Source organism: Mastigoproctus giganteus, chromosome 1 (genome assembly GCF_048544385.1).
Source record: "Mastigoproctus giganteus isolate SK-2022 chromosome 1, ASM4854438v1, whole genome shotgun sequence".
Classification (NCBI taxonomy): Eukaryota; Metazoa; Arthropoda; class Arachnida; order Uropygi; family Thelyphonidae; genus Mastigoproctus; species Mastigoproctus giganteus.
This window is the reverse complement of record NC_143575.1, coordinates 44,053,619-44,080,960: the sequence shown is the minus strand read 5'-3', so window position 1 is coordinate 44,080,960 and position 27,342 is coordinate 44,053,619. Positions and strand designations below refer to the sequence as shown.

General features: G+C 35.7%; 1 protein-coding gene across 2 annotated transcripts in view; it reads right to left on the bottom strand.

Moving 5' to 3' along the window:
- Positions 1–27,342, bottom strand: part of swm (Zinc finger protein swm) — a 370,487-nt gene that overhangs the window by 225,392 nt on the left and 117,753 nt on the right. For both annotated transcript variants that reach the window (XM_090372448.1, XM_090372445.1), the window contains 2 exons: positions 12,236–12,358; positions 372–500 (listed from right to left, as the gene is read on the bottom strand). In XM_090372448.1, the coding sequence (XP_090228574.1) occupies positions 372–500; positions 12,236–12,358 (252 nt within the window). The remainder of the gene's footprint in view (positions 1–371; positions 501–12,235; positions 12,359–27,342) is intronic.

The following is a 27,342-nucleotide window of genomic DNA, read 5'->3' as shown; positions in this document are numbered from 1 at the left end:
TTACTTCCCTTCTATAAAAGGAAAAAATTTGTAAATAAGTAGTAGTAGTAGTAGTAGTAGTGGCACTTGATGCAAGAAAGCAGTGTAGGAGCTTATGCAGCATCAGCCAAAAAAAAAAAAAAAAAAAAAAAATCACACCATACCCTCCAATTGCCTGTCCAGTTCCTCCTTAAATTTATTTAACCTATCAACTTCCACAACGACAGATGGAAGTTTGTTCCAGCAATTAACAACCCGCTGGCTAAAGGCAAATTTCCGCACATCTATTCTACATCTATCCTTTCTTAATTTGAACTAAGAAACCAATTTAACAAACTAAGAACTAAGAATAAAAAACCAATTAATACAGATATTTAATAATATATACTTACCTGGTTGTGGAGGAGGTGGCGGTGGTGGTGGAGGTGGTGGTGGAGGCGGAGGAGGAGGTGGAGGAGGCGGTGGTGGTGGTTGTGTTATTATGGGTGGTATGACATGGTGCATTGTACTTGGTGGCGGAGCTGGAATGATATATACACATCAACATAACAATTTTTTTTTCTTCAGAGATGATAAATATTTAATCAAACCAGATTACCCAAAAAATACTTTTTTTCACACACACAATAATTCTGAACAATGATTAAATGAGATGAACATAAAAAAATTAGATAATTAAAGGAACTATGTATTACAAATAAGTGTTTAAAAGAAATTACATAACCTTGTGATGCTTGTTTCCCATCATGGAATATATACATCAAATTAATAAAACTAAAATCTTATTTCATAAATGTTTTGCATACCCAAAGGAAGTGACACCTTTCTTTTCCCTAGGGTTCAGTTCTTTCTCCCACTGTTTTTCTCCTGTCTATTAACATTCTTTTCCGCTAACTAGAAATCCTACTCATAGTTTTGATTACAGCACAATACATTCTACCTTCCAGCTCGAGAAACCTTGCTCTACACAAACGGCTTCATATCATCGAACATTTTCCACTAATTCCTGATCTCCAGATTATTCTTCAGTGGAGCAAAGAAACTTATTTAAGTTCAATCGATCTAAAATTCAGTCCTGTCTTATTTTAAAAAAGTCTACTGCTCTTATGCTCATATCTAATTATACTCTTGATTTCTAGACAAGGCCACATATCCCTATTGGAGGTTAACATTAGTAGAGGCGTATGAGGCAAGAATGCAAGCTTATACAGTAGCAGGGGAAAAAAAAGCTTCCCATTTCATCCATCCATTTGCTCCAAAACTCTGTTCAGTCTTCCTTGAATTTATTTAAGCTATCAGTTTCCACAACAACAGATGGAAGTTTGTTCCAGCAATCAACCACCCTCTGGCTAAAGGCAAATTTCCACACATCTATTCTACAACTGTCTTTCCTCAATTTGAATATGTCCCATGAGGCGCATAATCCAAGCAAGAGGAAGAATCCCATCGGCATTGAGCTTGCTCAAACCATTCAGGCCCTTACACACCTCAATCAGATCACTTCACAGGTGCCTAGTCTCCAGATCTGCATTTTCAGAACTTAAGCCTTTCTTGGTAAGAGCAACCTTTTGTTCCCCTCACCAATCTTGTTGCCCTCCTCTGTACTTGTTCCAGGAGCTCTACATCCTTCCTAAAATCACACTTCAAGACCCGTATGCAGTACCCAACATGTAGCCTGACCACTGCCTTATATAAAGGGATAATCACCTCCTTATCCCTGCTAGCAAAATTAGCCTGGCTTGAAGCCAGGCTAATTTTGCTAGCAAATGACAAATTGACTAATTAAATTACTAATTTTGCAAGCAAATGACAATATTGCTTCCGCTGCATTAAAAATCTAGATTTTCTTTTTTTGCGCCCTTGGGGTCACTTCTTTTGAACCAGAAACTGAAGTAAAGTTAATATATCATTTATAATTAATTTCATATATATATATATTTATATATAAAACTTAATCATTAAAATAAATTTAAAGACAACTTTCACAGGGTTTAATCATCAACAGATTATCCAATATCACATCACAAGTTTAACCAATATCAGCTGCTGCAGTTAGCATCACGTGAATTTAACAGTTACATATAATTTGCAGCTAGGGCTTCGAGTACTGTTGATTATTCATATATTACTAGCAAAAGCTTATTACTGCAGTGCATACTTCTATATTCCATGTTTAGGGTTTAAAATTCATAAAAGCAAAAGTAAAGGATTAACTACATTAAATTAAATAAGAACATGTCCTGAGGAAGAAGTGCACCGCTTTTCCCCCCAGTTGTCAACTATAAAAGAAACTGCATAAAAATGAAGGACTAGGACAGAGTGCTAATAACCAGGAGCCTAAATGTATGACTTTTAATGCTATCATTGTTAGTTGATTATGTGATACAAGCAGGTGGTCATTTATAGCAAATTTAATTCCCAGGATGTAACACATTAAACATGCAGAAATTTGAGATGTGTTGGCAAAAGGTTTGCCAGTAATTTAGCATTTAGGATTTCATGTAACGTATTCTGTCGGAAACATTCTATAGCAAGGGTTTCGTATTGGAGTATTTTGTAATTAGAATTTAATTTGACTAATGTGATTGCTGAATCTATTAATGGATTGTGATTAAAAGATTGTGTGTGTTGACTGAGTTCAGTACCAGCCCGGTTAGATTTTAAACTATTATAATAATAATATGCTCTTGTGTTCGCTGTTCTGGATGATCTGTATAGGTAGTGCTACCTATGTAACAAGCATCACAGCCTGGTTGGCATTTAATAAGATATATTATATTATCTATGTCACAGATATTATAATTATATGTTTCTTTGTACTTGCTGAATGCAGAGACATATAAATATAATTATTGTACAAAGAAAAGACTAGAGTAATGTTTGTGCCTTTAGAGACATTACAAAGTTGATGTGCAAATTGGCTATGGTATGGAAGTGCAACTTTGGTGTCTTGTGTAAAATTATTATTAATCCTATTAATGCGAGGATTATCAATTTTATTCTTTACAACTAATATAGTATTTTGGATTAACTGTTTGAGGTATTCCCTGGCTATAAAAGTTTTCGTTAAATATTGTAGTTCTGTTATCGTATCTTCCCATCAATAACTGTATTTAATAGCATTGTGGATCTGGTTATACAAAACAGATTTTTTTTGTACTGTAAGGGTGGTGAGAATAAAAATGTAGAAATTTTCTTGTAGTGTCTTTTTTCTATATACTTGTTTTTCTCAGTTTGTTATCACATTTATATATAGTTAAGTTTAAAAAGTTAATACTATTATTTTCCTCTAGTTTCAAGGTATACAAGGTGCTACCCAAATGTTCCCAATATCTGAATGTTGCACGGGAACTATGTCTAGTATGGACTTGTGGCGCTAGGTAACACAGCATGCATCCTTTGTGAATCAGCCTGCCACATGGCATTGGGCTGGATAGAGTCACTGAATGTTTATGCGTAGTTCTTTGGCAGTGTGTTTTGTGATGACTAATGTGAGTGAGAGAGAGAGAGAGAGAGAGAGAGAGAGAGAGAGAGAGAGCGAACAACATGCTTGCATCAAATTTTGTTTCCTTCTTAATGATACAGTAGCAGAAACCATAAGAAGTTGAAAAAAAGCTTTTGGTGATAATGCTTTGGGTCAGACACAGACCTACTACTGGTTTAACCGTTTTAAAAAAGGTCGAATGTCGGTTGATGACAATGATTGCTCTGAGCATCCATCATCAAGCACCACCCCGGAAAATGTCACAAAAGTTCAGGCGGTGATCAGTGAAGACCGCAGGCAGACCATCCATTACATTTGTGGCATTGTAGGACTATCGTACAGCACATGTCAGCAGATTTTGTCAGATGAGTTAAACATAGGAAGGATTGCAGACAAGTTTGTGCCACGGTTACTGAGTGAAGACCAAAAGCAGCATTGCATGGAAGTTAGCAGAGATCTTAAAGAAAGGCCAGGAGTAATCAAAATGTCCTTTCTATGGTTGTCACTGGTGACGAGAGTTGGGTATGTGGGTATGACCCAGAAACCAAGGAACAATCAATCCAGCGGAAGAGTCCATCTTCTCCCTGACCGAAGAAAGACCAAGAAGTGAGGAGCAATGTGAAGTCCATGCTGATCTGTTTTTTCAGACATTGATGGGATTATCCATAAGGAATTTGCCCCTCATGGCCAGATCATCAATGCAAAGTTCTACTGCGATGTCCTGAGGCAATTAAGAGACGCCGACAGGAGGAAAAGTCCAGAAAATTGGAGCACAAAGAACTGGGTCCTTCATCGTGAAAAAGCGCTGGCCCACACATCTCTCACTGTGGCAGTTTTTGGCATCGGACAACATGACCATCGCCCACCACCCCCGTTATTCTCCGGACTTAGCCCCCTGTGACTCTTCCAAAGAATGAAAATCAAGCTGAAGGTCGAAGATTAGACTGCAGTGAGGATATCCAAACCGAATCGCAGGCGGTGCTGCACAATATGACAAGGGAGGACTTTCAGGATGCATTCAAATCATGGGAGAAGCGCTGGGATCGGTGTTTATGCTCTCAAGTTAGTTAGTTATTTGGTTTTTAGGAGCATTAGCAACTAAGGCCATATTGCTCCGGGATATGCGGTGGTCATTCCCTGAACTTTCCGCATCCTCCGTATTTAGTGGTGATGGGCTCGAACCCCGGTCTAATCAAGAAGCGTGTGCTACGCACTGCTGCTCCTTCCCACCTGGCTACGGAGGCGCCCGTTTATGCTCTCAAGGGAACTACTTAGAAGGTGACTGAGGCGAATAAGACCCGGGACGAGTCTAATTTATTTTATAAATACATTTCGGGAACCTTTGGGTAGCACCTCACATTTTAATCTACTGTGCACATCATTAAACTTGTGTAAAGTTTGTATATAATGAATTTATTGCCAATTAACAATATGTCATCTGCATATATTATGAATAATTTAATTTCGGGAGGAAAAGGTTTAAGTATTTGATTTTCAATAGCTGCTAAATATATTTCAGAGAGTGGGGCTGAAATGCGTAATCCCATTGGGAGCACATAAATGTGTTCATAAATTTCGTTTTCGAACCAAAAATGTCTCGCCCCGACTAGGACAGTGTTAATTCTAGATTGCTGTTGATGTTAAAGAATGTACGATCTTTGAATGTGGGGTCCACTGCTAATAACTCCTGTAGTTTCTGTAATCCATGTTTGCATTATTGTACAGGGATATGACGTCATAAGACGCAAGCATACCATTATCTGATATGTTAACACTATTAATTTGTTCGAATGCTTGAATGGTGTTGTATACTCTAAAATTTGAAAATTTCATTAACATGAGATTGTTTTAATGAGGAATGATGATAGATTAGCAATCGCTGATATTTTATACGAGAGTAAAGGCCATAATGGATGGCCTACATTGTGTAATTTGACAGTCCTAAACGTGTATGGTAAAGTATTGTTCCTAATGCCCATGTTTTGTAGAGTGCATAAATTAATTTCTTTACCAGCTCTGAGTTGACTGGGAAGATTGTCTAACTGATATTTCAGTCTAGAGATTGTATGTGTGTTATCGATTTTCTACGTTTCATTGTCCGAAAGAATTCCTCAAATTTTCTGTGTGTATGCGGACTTGTCTAAAAATTACAGTAGTGTCCCCCTTTGTTGGCTTTTCTAATAACAATATTGGTGTCTTTCCGGAATTTTTGGAGATTTGCTAACTGTTGTGTGTTAATGTTGGGATGTGTTCTAATATGTGAGTTGATAATGTTATTCGTCTCATGCATCAACCGGTTCCTGTTAGGATAGTTTTCTAGTTTGGTCTGTAGTTTGATTATATTGTCCCTAATGGGATAGTGGTTGAGGATCTAAAGCTCGCCATGCTCGACCAACTCGGCACAAGAAACTTGCAAAGAAGCGCAAAAACTTAATGACCAACAAGGACTTTTGTAACTTATTGAGAATGGCCAACAACAAACAAAAGATTCTACTCATGCACGTAATTTGGAATCTGTTATCTTTCAATTGCAAACTGATTCAACTATTCTTGACAAGCCCAGTTGGATGCAGCAAAACATTTGTGATTCGCCTCCTGATAAAATATACAACCGCTTCAGCAATACAGATGGATATTGTAATACCTACATTACATGAGCTTCAACTGGTAAGGCTGCCACTGGGATAGATGGAACCACCATGCACACTGCCCTCAAGGTATCCACTTCGAAAAATCTGCCTGTCAGTGGAAGTCACAAAATACAGATCACTGTTTAAATACGTCAGAGCATTAATAATCAACAAAGTCAGCACGATCGGTGTGAGCAGTATCGCAAATGGACACAAGGCTAAAAACAGATTAGAAATGTTGAAACAGGCTTTGGCAGGCAGAACATGTTCCTAATTGGGGACTTCCATCAGCTGCCTCCGGTTGCATGACCCCGATCTATAAACAGATAAAGCAGCGTATTACCGGTCCCACTCTCTGGCTTGGCAACAAATACTACGAGCTTGATCAAGTTATGTGCAGTCAAACATCACGTTCTTGTTTGTTTACCAAAATTGGTAACAGAGCTAAATTAGATCAGAATGAGCAAGAACTCATTGAGTTGCGTTTCTTCACTTGGGAGTTAGCCAATCGCCTGTGCCCAAACGGTATACAACTCTTCTTGCAAAATCCGTCAAGTACAACCGCACAATTCTCAGTGCTGCAGAGGAGAAACTGGAATCAGTTGTGCAAAACACCTTAATGGATTGCATGAATGCAGAACAAGCACGTTTACCAGAAACTATAAAACAGTTATTGACACTGGCAGATTACCCCATGAGATCCTACTGGAAGCCATATATCGTCACTACCAATGTGTATGTTACTGATGGGCTCGATAACAGCGCCATGGGTAAATTATCCAAGATCGAATACAATAAAGAGCAACAGATACGACTGTGATCAGAAAGTCAGCTCACAAGAAGACTGCAAGATACATGCAAACAAACAACATCAATCCCACAGCCATGCCGCTCACAAGACAAACCGCAAGTATACTGTTGAACAACAGCCGCACAATCTGTGCCAAAAGTAATCACTTTCCTGTCATACTGGTTTGTGCAATGAAGATACACAAGTCACATGGCGGCACATTCAATACAGCAGTTTAAGAGTACGAAAAGGGGCGTGAACAGTAGATGGTTTATGTCACTCTGTCACGTGTAACTGACTTCAATGGACTTTACATCGTCTCGCCAACTGGTGACAAGAGATTCTACCACAGAGAAAAGCCGCATCCACCATCGATCTACAAAACCAGTTTGCCAGACGGATGAGGTACACATTGTTACACTGTACTTAGATGTCATCTATCGACAAATGACTGGTTCGACAGTCAGTGTTCGGCATGTTGGCAATATACGTACAGTGGAGTGCTCGTTACCCAATGGCCAAGTGATACTTACAACGGCTTTCTATATTTCTACTAAACGGTGACAGAGGATATAATTGACTTCATTCATTTTGTTTTGCTGCAGTACTCGATTCAAAGTGCAGTGCTGTTAAAGAAAGATTTACATAAAATAGCCATGATCATTAGCAGTGATTTCAACATTAACTTCGGACTGAACCGTCAATTACTTTCCTGCAAGAAATGTTCAATCTAACTCTAAACACTAATCTCAATTTCAACTACATGATCGGGTACCGTAATCAATGCTGTTTTGCAGTCACAAGTACACGTCTCTTAATTTAGTTATCATAAATACATTGCATCTTGTCAGCTGAAATTATGGAAATTTGGAACGGTCAATAAAATATTTGCAATACAAAAATTCTTTTATTATTTCGGTTGATGCTGGTATAATCAATATATACAAATCAAAATACTTGAAAGAAACACAACGGAGGTTTCACATAAAACCATTTACCATGCATGCGCCACATTTTTTTTCATTTTTCTTGGCAATAGCAATATGACAAAAGTAAACTTCACAACACTAATCAAAGAAATTATCACCCGTGCATTTATGCAAAAATACATTTTCATATTTCCAAATGATGAAAATAGAGCCATCCATTTTCCAACTGATGAAAATAGTGTACAGTAGCAAAATTATAATTACAAAAAATACAACACTGTTTTATGGTGAAAAATTACATAACACTGCAATAAGTCTACCTAGTCAATATTAAATTTAAAGCAAAATCAAGATGTCAAAATATATAGTACGTGTATGTCACATATTGGAAAATTAATTTTCCATTAATTCATTTCCCCGTACCATATACAGACATGTGGTCCAAGTCTTAGCAGAGAGCACAGCAAAAAGATAGTTCTGGGTATGACATTGGTCTTTCCAAGGTGACTTAAAGTAATATTCTTCCCTGTGTTGGAGTGGGTCCAGTATTTATGCATATTTTGCCTATTAATTATCTATAAGTGGTACAGTCAAAATGTTCCTGGATTAACATGTTCAATGAAACTAAACCCAGATACAGCCACTCTCCTTGAGCATTAATGCATGGGTATCACCGACAGTAAAACTGCTGGTATAAGTTCTGGGAAGTGTTCTAGCTGTTTAATATGGAAAGTATCAAGCATCTTAAGTTGCTTTAATAATCTCTTGTTTACTGTGGAATCAACAGCCTCATAAATGAAGTTTCATTTTTGGGAAAAGGAAAACCACTCAGTAAAAGATTACTTGAGTAGCAGGGAGGGGGGGGGGGAAATGGAGTAACACAACAGTATTCTGTTTTGTGATCTGTGATGGTGCATTTTTGTAAAACAATCTCTAGTCTTTCAATGTTTGCTGTTCTGGATCCTTTTGCAAAATTGTATCTGAAGCTAGTGCAACTGATGTATTTATCTTGCATTATTCACAGTGGCATCTTGAAGAATAAATTCCTCAAAAAAACTTCTAAATTCACTTTCTCTTTCAACCTCATCACAATGATTGCCAAGTCAATGGTTAATACTATGATTGTGAACTAGAGAAACCACCAAGTCTCATCTCTAGTGATGGTCTCTAAAACAGCAGATTGTTATCAAATGCCATTATGAGATAAATACAACTGTCATCCACTCACTGCCACTTGATAAGCATCCGAAGCACCACCTGCCAAGCAACTCAATGCATCTTCAAATCATGTGAAATGTTTAAACCTTCTGCCAGCTCCCTGAAGCAGTTCTGATGTATGGATTGTCTAGAAGTTAAATTTTTTTTTTTTTCCCTTCAAGGTAGCCTCCTCAACACTGTGCACACCAATTTAAATGTTTCTGCATAACTTCTGACAGGCTTCTTTTGGAACAGTTCTTGTGTGGCCCAATGGGGTAAAAAAAAAAAAAAAAAAAAAAAGTCACAAGAGGTAACCCAGCGAATGTAGTGAACCACAGTGATGAAGTGCTTTGCAAGAAATTCTTGAATAGAAACTCCAAGTGTTATACACTTGGAGCTTTCTATTCAAGAATTTCTTGTATAAGGGCTGTCATGACGCAAGTCAAATTCTTCTGAGCTCCCACTTCCAGCTAGTTTTTTTTTTTTTTAATATGGAGGCACTGTAGAACTTTTGAATAAAATTGAAAGGAATATGATAAGCATGATCTTCACATCTGATCGAGACTCTTGCTTTTTTTCTTTTTTTTTTTTTTTTTTTTGAGCCTTGGAGAAGACAGTCGGCCCAGTAAAATAAATAAATTTTCTGCTTATACTTCAGGACAGCCACACGGTCAGAGGAGTTCACAAGAGTCAGCACTGTATTTAGCAGGCATGGGCTTGAATCCCGGTCACTCAAGACACAACATACTTATGCACCCTATACCTGACCACCTTGGTGACTTCTATGGCCTTCTAAGAGTACTGTTTCCAAGTCATAGCCACAATTTGTCACCAATAATGACAAAAGAAACAAAGTGTGGGGCAGCAGCAACATGATGAGGATCCTGACATGCAAGCACTCTCCACTCTGTGATTGTCAATGGGGACACAAGGCAAAAACTTTGCCAAAACAAGTCACATTTACAAATCCTGTATTAAAATTGATTGATGCTGGTCCAATAAAAAAAATAATAATAAATAAAAAATACTAATTTCACTAGCAAATTATCAGATAGTTAAACTGTCAGTCACTCCTAATCAGTTCATGAACACAAGCTTAAACTGTCAGTCACTCCTAATCAGTTCATGAACACAAGCAACTGAATCATTGGTTTTTGAAGGTGAATGGTAGCCAGAGTGAGGATCATCTTTGAAAATATGTTTAACAGCAAGTGTTAAAACTTTGCAAACCACTAAAAAGTCTTCAAATGACACACGATGCAGAGCATTTTCTTCAAAAGCAGTTCTTAACATTTCATGGGTTTCTGTTGCACCTTTCCCTAATTTGAAACAAAATCTGATGCAAATCTGATGCTTAGAAAATCAGTCATTTCAAAATAAAATGCCTATTTAATGCAAGCTAATTCATACTGACTGTAGATAAATGGGTGATTCATATATCCCTATATCTGGATGAGTCACCAAACATTATAGGTTGCAACTTGCTACAACACTAAAATTTCAAAATACAAGGTCAACCCCCAAAATAACGATCGTATTTCACATGTGTAGAAGCATGCTGAAACAATTCCAACAACAGAAAATTGTGCTACTTTTATTGACTGCAACATTGTGGTGTGATCAGTCCTGGAACTTATTAACAGTACAATATATAGCTAATAACTTATTATCTATAGTTTATCAACTAAACTTTACATCCAAAGTTTTCTAGTGCTTGATAGAATGAAAAAATGAATAGACATGCAAATAAAAACATAAAAGTACCATTAATCCTATGTTGCAGAAGAAAAAAAAGAATTTCAATTTGAGCAACCTGCAGACAAAAACCTAAAGCTGACAGCATTTAGTTATATTTACATTACACTGACTACTGATTATATAGCTTTCTATTTTTCTGTACAAACTGTACATGCTATTTAGCTCTGACAAAGCAATAATACAAAATGCAAGGATTATTTAAAAAGATGACAAGTGAAAAAAAAAACTTTATTTTGTATAAATAAATACATCACTTATCAGTAATTAATTTAACAGTAAACAACTTTAGATCCTTTCCAACCCAAAGTTAAAATCCTTAATTTTGAAATAAATTTTCACGATTATATGATTCATTCGGCCGAATAAAAGTTCTGAATTCTGCAGCTGCTATATTTCAAGTGAGTCATATTGTAAGTAATACTAGAACATTCTTTCAGCTGAGTACTGACAACAGCTCTGAAATAACTGGTATGTCAAACTAATTTTCTTTAAATGTCAATGCTGCTCGAGTCCATGCCAGTGCATATACGGCACTTTTTTTCTGAATGCTCTAACAAGAAAATCAAGGCCAGTCTAATAAAATAAGAATCTAGTGATAAGAGCATTGCTACAATATTTTTGTTTCTGCTGATGGTATACATGTGTTTCCTAGAAATTAATCATGATGTACACTCTCATCCAAAAATTTAATAAAAAAATAAAAATAAATAAAAAAACTTTACATAATCTAATCTTAAAATGATGTGGATTTTAGTATCCCATCACAGTTTTGTCTATCAATCATTCTCACTGAGTTATATTCCAACAAGTGCAGAAGTGTAGTGATAAAAAAAATCTGATGATGCACAATGGTGCATCACTGTTGATGCCCATAGTAGACCGATTTGATCATTTGCATCATTTTTAATTAAAAAAGTACAAGATGATAATTTTAAAAATAAAATAATGAAAGGCAATCTCCTTTATTTCAGATTGCTGTATTCTTGTTTTTCTCAAAAAGGTATACTAAGTAGTGTACACTGTATCAGATGCATACATGTGTAATGCTTTTTGAACCAACAAAGATGGCTGATGGCTGCCATTGACAGTAATCTAACACTGTCAATATACTATATAATATGAAGTGAAATTTAAACTACTATTCTAAAAATTTTAATGGGCACAAAAGGATTTAAATATTACTGTCAAGTCAACATGCAATCAATATGTGAATTTATTAAATCATTAAATTCTATCCAACTATTCATATAAGTCTAAGTTACACCAATGGTAACTTAGTGTTTTCATAGCGTGGGCAAATTCATACAGCAATTTTTTTTTTTAGATAACATAAGAGAAATTCCACATATGTTTCAGATAAAATATGATATATATAATGCACCATAAATAAAAACTAATTGTGCATATTTTTCTAAACACCAATTTAAATCATTACAAATAAGTCAAAATGAATAATAAAAAAGACTACCTTGAGATTGTGAAACAGCCGTGGGATTTGGTCCAAAACCAAGAACAGAAACATCCTCTACTACTAATGGATCAGCTCCATGATCGTATGGACAAAGATCACCTCTCATGCAGTATCCCATTTCTATAAACACAGATGATAAAATCCATTATCAAATTAGAAATTATCTGCAATGTAAGTAATAAATATTACAAAAATAACAATAATTAGCAAAAGTTTTCAGTTTCAAGGCTGTAACAATTCCTATAGAAAAATAGCAAAGTTTAATTACAGTAGAACCCAGATAAGAGATTCCTGCATAAGAAGCTTTCCCCTTTACTAGGCTTGGAACACCCTGAACACTGCATACAGGTTTAGAAACCTCATTTTAGGAAGGAGACAGATCTGCTATTGTGCTCCCAGCTAATCCTATTGTAGAGAAGAGCAACAAGATCAGCTGAAAGCACAAAAGGGTATTTTCCCCCTATAGATGGCTGGAGTTTTGCAAATTGTAGCATATGAGAAACAAGGGGCCTGATGGCAACCTGATATCAGTGTTTAAGGCTTTAAATGGGTCGAGTAAACTAAATACTGATCACATCCTCTCTCTCTCTCTCTCTCTCTCTCTCTCTCTCTCTCTCTCTCTCTCTCTCTCTCTCTCTCTCTCTCCCCCCCCCCCCCTCCCTCCCCCCACCCCTGGCAATACCCACAAGGAAACAAATTAAATTCAAAACGCATGGTTGCACAAAAAGGTCAGAAATTTGGATTTAGACAAGTAAATGAGTTGAAGAAACTTCCATCTGACATCGTGAATTAGGCAGTTTAAATATATTTCAAGAACTGGAAAGATTATTAGAATGGATGCACACATGAAGTAGGCATTTCTATTGAGATGGGGCATAATGGTCAGTCTGTTTTTGGTTTATTTTTGTTTTATTTTATTGTAGTGGTTTACATCTGTTGATGATATTTCACATTAATTCAGACCTGGTGTCCATCAGAGGGGGCACCGTTAAATTTCTATTTAATTGGCATTCGAAATTTAATGGATTATTATTTTATTATCTTTACATTTAGATGTTCTAAATTATCTTAGAGAGTTTCTCCTGCAATATTTTTACCCCTCTCTTCCCTGCCTGTTGGTTTGATCGTTATGTTTAATTTTGACTATTTTCACTCTTCTGTCTTGCCATGCTGCTGGCATAATTTTTATTTTTTAATTCTTACTCTAATTTATTTTTTTATATATATACACACACCGATGAGCCAAAACATTATGACCACTTACCTAATACGGTGTTAGTCCTCCACGTGCAGCCAAAACAGCTCGTACCCGGCGAGGCATTGACGCTACAAGATTTCTAAATGTGTCTTGTGGTATCTGGTACCAACATGTAACCAGCAGATCCCTTAACTCCTGTAAGGTCCGTAGTTGAGACACCGCAGGTCAGAGTTGCTGTTCCAACACAAACCACAGATGCTCAATGGGATTGATGTCTGGGGAATTTGGAGGCCAGGGCAATACCTGGAAGTCTTCCTCATGTTCCGCGAACCGGTCTCAAACAATCTGGGCGGTGTGGCATGGCGCATTATCCTGCTGAAAGACTGCACTGCCAGAGGGGAAGACTGTTGCCATGAAAGGGTGTACCTGCTCAGCAATAATGTTTAGGTAGGTGGTAGAACAGAAGTGGTTGAACTTTAAAGAATAGCATCGTGCAAAGCAGCAGATAGCTAATTCCCAAATTGATATAAAATATAATAACAGTGGGTTAAAACCAGGAGAAATGGTGGAAAAATAAAGCTAGGTTGGATATGACAAATGCACCAGAGCATGCAAAGCAGCAACATAGGATGCAGATGTATAAATACATATACAGGTGACTCCCGCTTAACGCTGATAATTCGTTCAGGAAAAACAAAGCGCTGAGTGAGCGTCGCATTCCCATAAGGTAACATATGTACTTGTGAGTTGCGGTCGGTGCCATAGGATATTTCCTAATAAATAATAAACGGTAGTGAAAAGATGCACAAATGTCGGTCAAAATATTTAATATTCAAATATTTGTACGTAAAAAATATTCTGCATTACATACGTATATAATTATGTGGTAACTACTTACGTATCAAAATTAAACTTAAAATTCCAATTAAAATCATGAATTTAATTGATCTAAATTGATTTAATTCAATTGATGAATTTAATCATGAAAAATGTGTCGATTTTGGGTTGTACTTTGGCCCTCTTCCTGGTAAACTAAAAGGGATTTTAGTTTACCAGGAAGCATTACCACCCAACAATAAAGTCAACCAATTCTTCGCCACTTTGAAACCTGGCATGTTTTTTTTCTTATTTCAATATGAAACTTATTTTAGGCATTCGTTTCCAAAAAAAGTCATGCTTCATCTATATTAAAAACTTGTTGAAAATTATAACACGTAATACCCCTCATCAATAATTTTAACAAGTTCTTTTTTGAAAGTTTCGGCTCCTTGATCTGCACTTGCGGCTTCTCCCTGGATTTTAAATCTATTCAACCAGCCCTTACTAGTTTTAAATGGTTTCACTTTTTTTTTTTAAGTGAGTTTTCTTCAGATCATCATATAGGCTAATCTCTCTCTCTCTTCTTTTTTTTTTTTTTTTAATAATATTTAACTTAACTGAATTCTGCATTGGATATTATCTTCAATAAAATTAGTTATAGGAGACTATAACTGGTAGATGACTTTCATCACTGGTAGATGACTTTCATCAACCGGTGAAATACCACCACTTTGCTTATTGATTGATTGATTGATTGATTTTATAGTTGTTGGCGCATCGGCTTCTGTGGCCATATTGCACCTCCCAAGGTTTTTGCAGTACTTTGATCCAAGCCCGAGGTGGGAATCGAACCCACGACCTTTGGGTTGCCGGGCAGGTACTTTACCCACTCGGCTAACCCGGTCGGCACTTTGCTTATTGGAGGCTTGAAGTGGTGAAACCCATGTTTAGTCTCTAGAGCAAAGTTTCCGGCATCCCTCTCCCCCCCATACTTCTCCTTCAACCCATGCACGGTACTAAGTACTATAGGTTTTGATACCTTTCGTGTTTGGGGTTTTCATGGAAAAAAAAAAAAGTTAGTCTCTCCATTTAAATTCTAATAGCCAGCCTAGCCCTAGTTGCTTTCAGTGGAACAGCTGTCTTTCCCACTGCTAAAATTAATTCTTTATTTTTTATAATTGTTCTTACAGTTAAACTTGCCAGTCCTAAATTATGGCACACATCCGCTTGTCGTTGACCAGAACCGATTCGCTTTCAAACATCTAATTTAATTTTAAAATTCAGTCTTTTTCTTATATTTATAGTCTTTGTACTGCATCCAGACATTGCTGCTTTTTCATTCTTATCCGCCATTATTAACTCTTCAAAAATGTAACTGTGTTGGTTGCATTAATTATGATACAATGTTCGAGTTAACTGTCCGTTAACTGCACGATGTCTAATACTGTACTGAGTGATGACTAGACTTCGGATAAATGCATATAACGCAAATATTACAAGCAATATACTTGATAATTTTTTAAAATGTTGATCTCGGAACTAAGTAACAAGTCACTCAACTGCAATTAAACTAGCGTGCGAAAAAATTTTCACTGAGCGTGGGAAAATTTCTCGAGTGGGCATGGAAACGTTTTAATGCTGTTTTGCTATTCATTTTCAAGCTATTGACTCCATCAAATGAAACAATTTCGTTAAATATGCCAAAAATGCAATCTGTAAAAGAATGTTTAGTGTTTTGTGACAGCATTATAGTCAGATACGGGTTATAATATAAGAACAGCTTTATAGTGAATCAGCATAAAGCGAACCGCGTTATAATGAGGGCCTGTTGTAAATGTGAAACGAAGCCTGTTGTAAAAGCCAAGAAGAAGAAGATAGCAGAAATGTGGGAAAATCCATGCTAAATTTAAAACTAAAAGCATGTAGGAGTATGGTAGGATGTGTAACAAACAAGACTATCTAAAAATATAAAACAAAAGTAGCTGTAATTTAAAGAATAGCATCGTGCTGTAATTTAAAGAATAGCAACGAGCAAAGCAGCAGATAGCTAATTCTTAAATTGATATAAAATATAATACCAGTGAATCAAAACCAGGATAGAAAGCGGAAAAATAAAAATAAATTGAATATAACAAATGCATCAGAGCATGCAAAGCAGCAGCAAAGGATGCAGATGTATATATATATGTATAAATGTGAAGCTGAAGAGTAAGTTACACATATGCCAAAATCCAAGAGGAAAAAGATAACAGAAATAAGAAAAAATGCATGCTAAATTTATGACGAAAAAGTAGGTAGAGGTAGGGCAGGATGTGTAACGAACAAGACTATCTAAAGATATAAAACAGAAGTGGCTGCAATTTAAAGAATATCAAAGCAGCAGATAGCTAATTGTTAAAGAGATATTAAATTACATTGCATTTTAGGGCAAAAGCCTCAAGTTGCATAGTGAGTTAACATGCTTACAAGTTAGTGCAAATGCATCAGAACTGCTCGCGCTAACTATTAAATAGTTATAAGATTATGTATATCTCGTATTGTGAATACCTGCCCAATGGGTTGCCATGATATTGCACTACCTCGAATAAGTAACTCTTCACCATAAGAGAAGACTATTGTTACTTATTCCCAGCGGATGCCACCATCTAGACGGTACTGTTTCGGAGCTCTGGGTGAGCAGACACCCTGGTATTGCAATGATGGCAAGGCAGTTGCAAAGCATAACTCCACAATATGAGAGATGCCTAATGGTGTGTAGTAATTTGAATTATGTTGCATTTTAGGACAAAAGCCTCAAGTTGAGAAAGGAAAAATGAGTAGATGTGTGTTATAGGTCAAATGAATCTGATGAGTATAATGAGCAATTGTGCAGAGAAATAGAGTGGGCCAGTAAATCAGAGTATCTTATAATGGGGGATTTTAATTTCCCAGAGATTGACTGGAATTTGTGGGTTGGGCACTCAACACACTAGCAAGACTTTTGTGGACTCATTCGATTATTGTTTTCTACAGCAGCATCGTCAAGAGGCAACCAGAGCGAGTAATGCTCTTGATCTGATTATCAGAAGTGATTCTTCATGCATTAACAATCTGCAGATAAAAGGGTCCACTAGGTGGCAGTGATCACAGTGTACTGATGTGGGATTTAATTAAAGATGTAACTACCATCAGGGGTAAATGGAAGGGTTTTTGCTTTCATAAAGGTGACTACAGTGGTCTCAGAGATTTTTTAAATTGTATAAAGTGGGACCAACTGATGATGTTACCGACAGCAAATTCTAAATGGGGAGCATTCAAGGAATAATCTTGGAAGCTACTAGGCTTTTCATACCAACTAAGAAATACTGTTCAAGGTTTAGGCCTAAATGGATGTCATAATAAGACTCACAGCAGAGAAGTAAAATGCATGGGATGCATATAAATTATCAGGAGATACAGATGACTATGGTAGATATAAGATAGTCTGTAATCAAGTAACAAAGGATGTTAGCAAAGCAAAGGCAGATGACAAGAAATCGTTGACAACAAATGCAAAGAAAAACAGTGAAGACTTCTTTATGTAAACTCGAGAAGGAAAGGGATGAATCAGATTGGTACACTTGACATCAACGGTTCGACTGTTGATGAACCTGCTAACAAACTAAAATGAATCTATCCCCCCCCCCTCAGATTAAGAACCTGAGGGGGGGGACAGATTCAAATTGAGGAAAGACAGTTGTAGAATAGATGTGTGGAAATTTGCCTTTAGCCAGCAGGTAGTTGATTGGTGGAACAGACTTCCATCTTTTGTTGTGGAAGTTGATAGCCTAAATAAATTTAAGGCTGAGCTGGACAGGCATTTGGAACGAATGGAGGGTGAAATGGGAGGGGGGGGGGGGTTAGCTGATGTCGCATAAACTTCCTTTCTTCCATCGTATGCCTCTACTAATGCTAATGATTAGCTCATTTCCATATTATACTAATAATAGCTATAGAGGGCACTAGTTCTTCCTTCTTTTACATAACTTTCTATGCAGTCCGCATTTTACTTTTTATACTGTTTTCTTCTCTGGGCAACTCCATAGTTGTCATAGCTCTTTGCTACCGTTTATTTCTTATTTATGCCTATCTTATTTTTTTTATTTTATTTTATTTATTTATATTTTTTTTGGTTTTTAGGAGCATTAGCAACTAAGGCCATATTGCTCCGGGATATGCGGTGGTCATTCCCTGACCTTTCCGCATCCTCCGTATTTGGTGGTAACGGGCTCGAACCCCAGTCTAATCAAGAAGCGTGTGCTACGCACTGCTGCTCCTTCCCACCTGGCTACGGAGGCGCCATGCCTATCTTGATGACATAGGAATTAATTTAATGAATACCAGGTATTTATCATCATTTCTACTTTACTGAATTCATGCATATTTATTTTATTTTCTTCTTATATTTTTATTTTTGGCAGTATATATCTTTTTTCGATATTCCAAAACATATCTGAGGTTTGTGGTATTAGTTTCTTCTTATACTAATGCTCTTAGCCAAGGCCCTCTCTAAGAGGTTGGGTATTTATATACCTAGCTTGGCTAGTATCCTTTAAACTCTTTTCTTTGCTTTTTATCTTTCTGCTTTCTATTATTTTTTTATTTCTGTCCGTTGAGCTATTAGTGAAATACGAGGGTGATTCGGATATTCTTACTTTCCTACTTTTCTATTTTTGCCTATTTTGATTTTACTACTTTTTTTTCTTTCCCTCACCTTGTTTTTCTTCCCGTTTCAATACCACTTGCTTGCTTAATATATTTTTGATTTCTAAATTTACGCCTTCACCAATTTCACCTTTCCCTTCCGCAAATTAATTTAGTTTTTTGCTGTGCACTTTTCAAAACATATCACAGGCTTTTGGTATTAGTGGTCTTTGAGTCAGTGGAAGGAGACAGTAGTTACAAATGGCCACAGATCTTCCTGGAACAATGTTATGAATGGATCACATAAGTTTCAATGTTGGGGCACCTTACTATTTCTAATATTCACTAATGATATTGATCATTTCAAGTTTATATCTAAGTTTAAAGACAATACAAAAATGTACATGGTGATTAAAAAACAGTAATCAGAATATGCTACATCAACAAGGCATAGATATATTAACTAGACAGACTGAAAATGGCAGTTGTTGTATAACACTGTAAAATTGCTATGTAGATCTTGAGGCATAACACTGCAAAAAACCTTGTATTTTGCAGTGATATGCCTCAAGCAGCTATGCAGGTAGCAGTAATTCAAGACAGTTGATAACAAAAAGGACTTGAGTAACCAGAGAGTCTGATATGAAGTTCTCCATTTGCTAGTAGAGTTGCTGTAGCCACAAATGAGAAATAGTTTATGTTCGGTACTTTGATCTTTTATTACAGTGCAATTGCAGGTAAGTGATTACTTTAATATTAATTATTAATAATGTTATTAATTTTGTTAACAATTTTGGGTGAATTAATTTAAGATTAAAATATTTAGATTAAATTAAATAAAAAATTTGAAGTAAAATTAAGATAAAAAATTAAGCTATCTGAAAACCAAAAATCAACAGGCAAACCATCTTATTCTTAATTTTGTAGTCAATGAAGAAACACAGAAGAAAAAAAATCTGCAAAATGTACAATTGTTAGATTCTAAACTCTAAACAGGTGAAGTGTTTTTATTTCAGGTTATTTGTCTGTAAAGTCATAGTGCACCTCAATAAATGATGAGATGCATACTCCTGAAAACTTTCATTTAAAATTTAACACGAGAAAAAAAAAATTAGAAAAAATATTTCTTGCACAAAACTTCACAAAACGAATTCAAAATGGTATCAGTGTGCATGAAAATACCTTTGCTTGTTTGAAACATGCACAAATTAAGTCTAACATATATTTGTAATCATACGATAGATATAATCTAACTCTTGAAGGTTGTAGGGATTATTTTTGCAAACGGTTTTAGCATTAGTAGAGGCATACGATGCAAGAAAGCAAGCTTATGCGGCATCAGCCAAAAAAAAAAAAAAAAAAAAATCCTCCCATTTCACTCCTCCATTCGTTCCAAATGCCTGTCCAGCTCAGCCTTAAATTTATTTAGGCTATCAACTTCCACAACAAAAAATGGAAGTCTGTTCCACTAATCAACCACCCACTGGCTAAAGGCAAATTTTCGCACATCTATTCTATGACTGTCTTTCCTCAATTTGAATCTATACCCCATCAGGTTCTTAATATGAGCAAAAGAAGGATCCCATCAACATTCAGCTCGCTCAACCCATTCAAGGCCTTATACACCCCAATCAGCTCACCTTTCAGGTGCCTACTTACTCTCCAGGTGCTGAAATTTGCTAAACTTATACCTTTCTTGATAAAAGCACCCCTTTGTTCCCCTCACCAATCTTGCTGCCCTTCTTTGTACTCGTTCTAGCAACTCTACATCCTTCCTGAAATGAGGCCTCCAGACCTGTACACAGTACTCTAAGTGTGGCCTGACCACTGCCTTGTACAACAGGATAATCAACTCCCTATCCCTGCTAGCAAAATTCCTATATATCATTGACAAGACTCCATGACCTGCCTGGCTGCCTGTCTGCACTGCTCAGCAAACTTCATATTTGACTGCACAATTACCCCCAGGTCTTTTTCACTTTCCACTTCCCTGAGTATAGTACCACACAGTTGGTATGTTTCTCTTGGGTTATTGCTACCCATATGCAGTACTTTGCATTTGTCTATGTTAAATTTCAGTTGGAGTAGCATACTATCTGTACTGTCGTTAACAACCCTTCTCAGCCCATTTGCCCAACTTGTCTAGATCCAGTTGGAGTAGCATACAGTGCTGTCGTTAACAACACGGCCAACTTTTGTATCATCTGCAAACTTGGACATTAATCCTAATATTAATATCTTCATCAATATCATTGATGAATATACAAAACAACAATGGGCCCAGCACCGAACCCTGGGGAACTCTACTAATAACATTTGTCCCCGAAGAGCAGTGTCCATTGATTACCACTTACTTCATTACTGGGCTTTTTATATGAGAAGTTTTTTCATTACTTATCATATAAAAAACTTAGAGGTACAAGATTTGGGAAACAAGGAACTAAATGTTCTTCAAAATGAGATTGTTTCCAGACTAGCAGCATGGAGACATCAGTAGTATATATACACAGAGTGGCACTGTCTTGTTGGAAATGCACTGTTAATTTCATCTTCATTCAATTATTCAATGAAGAGGTTTGAATGGAATCACAATAGATTTCTGCATTTGTTTCTTTAAAAAAATATGGGGCTATTTACAAAAAATATATATATAAATAAATAAAAAATAATGGGGTTTTTTTGTAAATATTCAACAAAAAAATAAAATAAAAAAATGTTTGTACCTCTGGACAAAACTACCAAAATTACATCTCTATCACCTCCCCATTTGAAATATATATTAAAATTTTCGTAATTTAATGAACAATCACAATTTGATATATTATATGAAAATACATATGATATCCTAAAAATGAGCATTACTCATTTTAACCCACTAGCTAGCACATACCTAAATGTCATACCATCCCCATGTGAGTCCTCTATGACACCACAGAAATGTTTGGAATAAAAGCAATAAATTATTTGAAACTGGACACTTCTTAATATATTTCAAGCAATAAATTATTTGAAATTGGGCACTTTTTAATATATTCATTATCTTGACATCATAGTGGATATAAAAAATAATATATAAGTTCTTAATTATCATATTAATTATTTTTTTTATAAATTAACATTAAGCCAGGATTAAAAATCATCACAACAGCTAGGAGATATTTTCATAAGTATAAATGCACACAGGGATATCCTATGGAATGTGTTTTAAGCATATATGGCAAAAATATATTTTTAAAAGTTTTAAAATGAAAGTTTAATAAAACTCTAAAAATAAAAACTTGAAAATAAGCCTTATAATAAGTTTTTCAATAATTTCGTGTCTATCAGCAGCCCATTAGTGACTGCTGTTAAGAATTCCACTTACATGACCAGATGGAAAAATATAAAGCCCACTAACAACAGTGAAACAACAGTCAGCTGAACAATATCAACCAAAAATGTAATCTAAATTACATCATCCACTAGATACATTACTCAAGCTGAAACAATGACATGGTAAGATTTGAAATCAAAACTAAAAATAAATTAGTATTCAACATCTACATCCCTCTAGAAGTAATTTTTCTTACCCATGTTCATTTAAAAAAAAAAAAAAACCACACACACTGTTCTCAACTTCCTAAGTGCCTAGAATATTATTAAGTGTACTGGTGCGCAGGCATACACAGAACAACTAAAACTGAAATCTGAATTTATGAGCATACCACACACATTCCAATAAAACTAGGGACACAGATCAAAAGTCAAAAATATATTGGAGAAATATTAAAATTCATATTTACATCACTTGGAAGCAATTTTTTATTTGGTACATACCATATGCCTCACTGCTAGCTGAAAATACTTTCATCAAACATAATAATGTATGTAGTACATTTCAATAATGTACTACATACATTCTATTCCCTCAGAAATCTTTGACACTCAATTTTTCTTACAGCCCAATTTGCTTTTCCTGTTAAGAAAACAGCAGTAATGTCCCTAAGACCTTGGTAGCACTTTTAAAACCTTTCCCTTGCTCATTACTTACATCTCCCAAATTTGGGGGGGGGGGGGGACAATGGAAATGAATAAAATAAACTTCAAAGACATTTGGCAGTCACATTCCTATAACAATGCAGTAAATTTTATACCACAGATTCATAATTATCTTCTTTTCTTCTTCCAAGAAATCTTTGCATGATTCCTTTAAACTACTGTCAAGCTGCTAGTTCAGTATCCTGTAGCTTTGTTTCAAATGTCATCTTTGAGGAGTTTCTTTATAACCCCAACGAAAATCCCTTCTTTCAGTTTTGCATCTGTTAAATTGGGAAACACTTCCCTTAAGTAGCAGAATCTACTTCTTTCTCTACCCAGAACTTTAACAAAATTGTTCATTAATCCAAACTTTGTATGCCAAGGTGGAATAACCTTTTTTGGTTCAACTAGTGTAACACATTTTATGTTACTTCTCCCTGTAAAAATTCCTCCTCCTTTTCCCATTGCTGCATAATATATTTTTCTGTTGCACAACTGTCCCACAAACACAAAAAACAACAGTCCTTTGTGAAACCACTCTGTAGACCAGTGAGTAATCAAATCACATTAAGCTCACCACAGAAATTCCAAGCAAAGTCATGTTACTTTGTACTCAGTATCTTGGAACATACTTTCATGTTTCTTTCAAGCCAACAGCATGAAGTAGAGGAATTGATGGAAATGCATTTCCACTGAGCAGCAAAACTGATTTTAAACTTAATTTTGAGGTAACAATAAATATGTCATCCATGAGAATTATGTTCAATTCTCCATTCATTCAGAAGACCACTACTATCTTTACAGAAACACATACCATCTTCCATAATGAAATATTATGATTGTTTCGGGATTTATTGGGCGCATCGGCAACTATGACAATAGTGTGCCATGAAATATTATGAAAACACTCTGTGATGCTTTCAATATACAGTAAACCCCCGCTATTCGCGGGGGTTACGTTTCTGAGAAATGCTGCGAATACTGAGTTATGGCTCCCATAGTAATAAAGGGGTTCCGTTCCAAAGTATGAAATATATAAGAAAAACTAGTCTAAAATTTTGTCTATGTATGTATTATAGGTACCTTCATAATATCATTATGTACATAGACAGTACATAGTGAAATGCAAGCATATGGCATCGAAATGAAAATAAGAAACACTTTAATATTAAATGTAATATTTATTAGAAATTTCAAACAAATCTTTCAAACCAGCACCTTTGCTAGCTAAAAAACTTATCCCGCCAGTGCTATCACCAGTTTCGCTAAAGTTGATAAAGGAGTTTTGCCTTTTCACGAATGATGAGTGAACTTAATGGAATTTTATTTTGAGTTCGGTCTTCCATCCACAGATTTAAAGCCTTTTCCATTTTTTCTAATTTAACAACACGAGTTACAGAGCAAATTTTTGAAACAATTAGCGCGTTTTCACGGACACTACGGCAGATTTTTTCTTCTGATTTTTTGATTGATCGTACCGTTGACTCGTTGATTTTATAATGTTTTGCCACCGAGGAGACACTTTCACCATTAGAAATTTTGTCTAATAACTCAATTTTATTCGCTAATGTCATCACCTTCTTTGATATTTTCACGTTTCTCTTTTTATTCAAGGCGCATCCGTAGCCAGGTGGGAAGGAGCAGCAGTGCGTAGCACACGCTTCTTGATTAGACCAGGGTTCGAGCCAGTCACCACCAAATATGGAGGATGCGGAAAGGTCAAGGAATGACCACCGCATATCCCGGAACAATATGGCCTTAGTTGCTAATGCTCCTAAAAATCAAATAACAAACTTTTTATTCATAGCCATATTTTTGTAGGGGTTAGAAAGAACTTGTCCACAATAAAGTCACTTTCTTCCGTTAACACACTCGAAAAAGTCTGTTTTACACTGCAAAACGGCAGATTTATCATTTTTGTAAGCATATCAATTTATAAATTGATAAATTTATTCAATTTATAAACATATAAATTAAAAGGAAACGACGAAACCTTCCATGACAAACGCATAACACATACTGAACAAGGATTAGCGAGAAACATCCACACTCGCGATTTTGTCACCCCTCTCCCCCCACCCACTGAGGGCTGTTTTGACCGGGAAAGATAATTTTAGCCACGCCCATGTTTTTTATGCTCCTAAAAATCAAATAACAAACTTTTTATTCATAGCCATATTTTTGTATGGGTTAGAAAGAACTTGTCCACAATAAAGTCACTTTCTTCCGTTAACACACTCGAAAAAGTCTGTTTTACACTGCAAAACGGTAGATTTATCATTTTTGTAAGCATATCAATTTATAAATTGATAAATTTATTCAATTTATAAACATATAAATTAAAAGCAAACGATGAAACCTTCCATGACAAACGCATAACACATACTGAACAAGGATTAGCGAGAAACATCCACACTCGCGATTTTGTCACCCCTCTCCCCCCACCCACTGAGCGCTGTTTTGACCGGGAAAGATAATTTTAGCCACGCCCATGTTTTTTATGGCGGAAAATATTCATGGAGCTTTAAAATTCACATTTTTTTTAGGTTTCATTTTATATTAAATCGGCGATCGCGAATACAGATACAGCGAATAGCGGGGGTTTACTGTACAGTAATTTTAGTTCCGGCTTGCAGTAACTTCCATTGGTGTAACCAAGGAGTTCTGTTTTCTTTTTAGATAAGTTTCAATCACAAACTAAATCATTCAACTCTTCTTGCTTAATTAAGTGTGGTACATTATAATTTTCTGGTAGGTAATCCAAATCTGTTGATATGGATGGTCCAGCAATGTCTGCAACACAATAACCTTGCTATATTTGTTACTACTTCTTTTATCATATGACTTTGGGGGTATGGCATTGGCACATATATTGGCACAACAAACTACATTATAGCTTGTTCCATTAAGTGGAACAAGCTATAATGTAGATATGTTAAGATATTTGATGCTGCAGTTGCTTTTTATAGCCATCACATATTTTTGTCATGCAGAAATAGCAACTATCAATGTGGTTGCATGATTTATTTTTTCCACACCATAGAAACAGCAAAAGACGTATTTTTAATTTTACCAGTTAGCCACATCCTCAGATTTGCTGAACAGGTAACACAGCACATATGTGGCGCCCAAGTTTTGTTCTATCATCAGTCTTGCAACCAAAGTACAAAGAATATGCACATTTAGCACTGTAGCTTTTCTTCCTGTGAGTTTTTGTTTTGAATCATCCACACAGAGCAAAAATTGTTGGGGTGATTTAAGCACTTCCTTTGCTCTTTTGCTTAAACATTTTTACAATACAGTACTAATAAACAAAACACAAACAAAATATGCAATAGTTGCACAGATAAACTGTACATATACTTACACTGCAACTGTCTTTCCATTACTAAAATAGAGAGAGGCAGACAGATAGACAGACAATTTTGAACATATCAATCCTTCTCAACATTCCTGCCATCTATGAGCAGATGAAAACATTATCTGAAGATACAACAGATTAGTGTCATACCTAATTCCCTAAATTGTAGTAAGATATATGTATTAAAAAAGCAGAAAAATATGTAGTAAATCACAAAAACCTGTATATATAGAAACTGATGTGAAATTTTAAGAATTATTTTCAAAATCTGTACATAAAAACTGACTACAAACAACTGATATTTCAGTGTAAGTAAAAACCATGTGGACCAGTGTTATCTGTGTGATATGGCACCTCACAAACAAATTTCTAGGTACATTCTCATATGCATAAGCCACCTATTATTTTCACTGTCTTTCAAATCTCACAACTCTACTCCCAGTTGGGTTTTCACAAAATTTTATATTTAGCTCTTTCAAAATGATTTGTCAAGCTATCTCAAATTAGACTATAAAGACTCCACCACTTACATATCTCATAGACTAATGCTTCTCAAATTATTTGTGGTGAAGGACCAGTTTCTTTTATTTCCAATCTATTGTGGACCGGTAACGGACAAATCGTCAGGGACTGGTAATGTCCACGACCAATTTTCAATTCATCGCAGACCGGTCTGCGGACCACACTTTGAGTAGCACTGTCATAGACTATCCATATACTATATATTGCAACTAAAGAACTGGATATTGTTTGTTACCATGTGCTCACCAGAGGCAATATGGTGGATGTGTAGAAATGAAATTTTCTCAGTTTATGCAGTGCTATTGAATGTTATTGCTTTTTGAAGGGTTTTTGTAATTTTTTTATCTTGCTTTTTGTAATTTTTTTTTCAGTTTACAAAATATATAAATCACAGAAAAACCTAAAATAGATTATATTTCAATTGTTATTAAATACAGAAATGCTGACTGCATACTACAAGTCATATTGCTAATTATTTGTTTTAATCACAGAAAATCCATGAAACATGAATTGCGATTCGTTTTT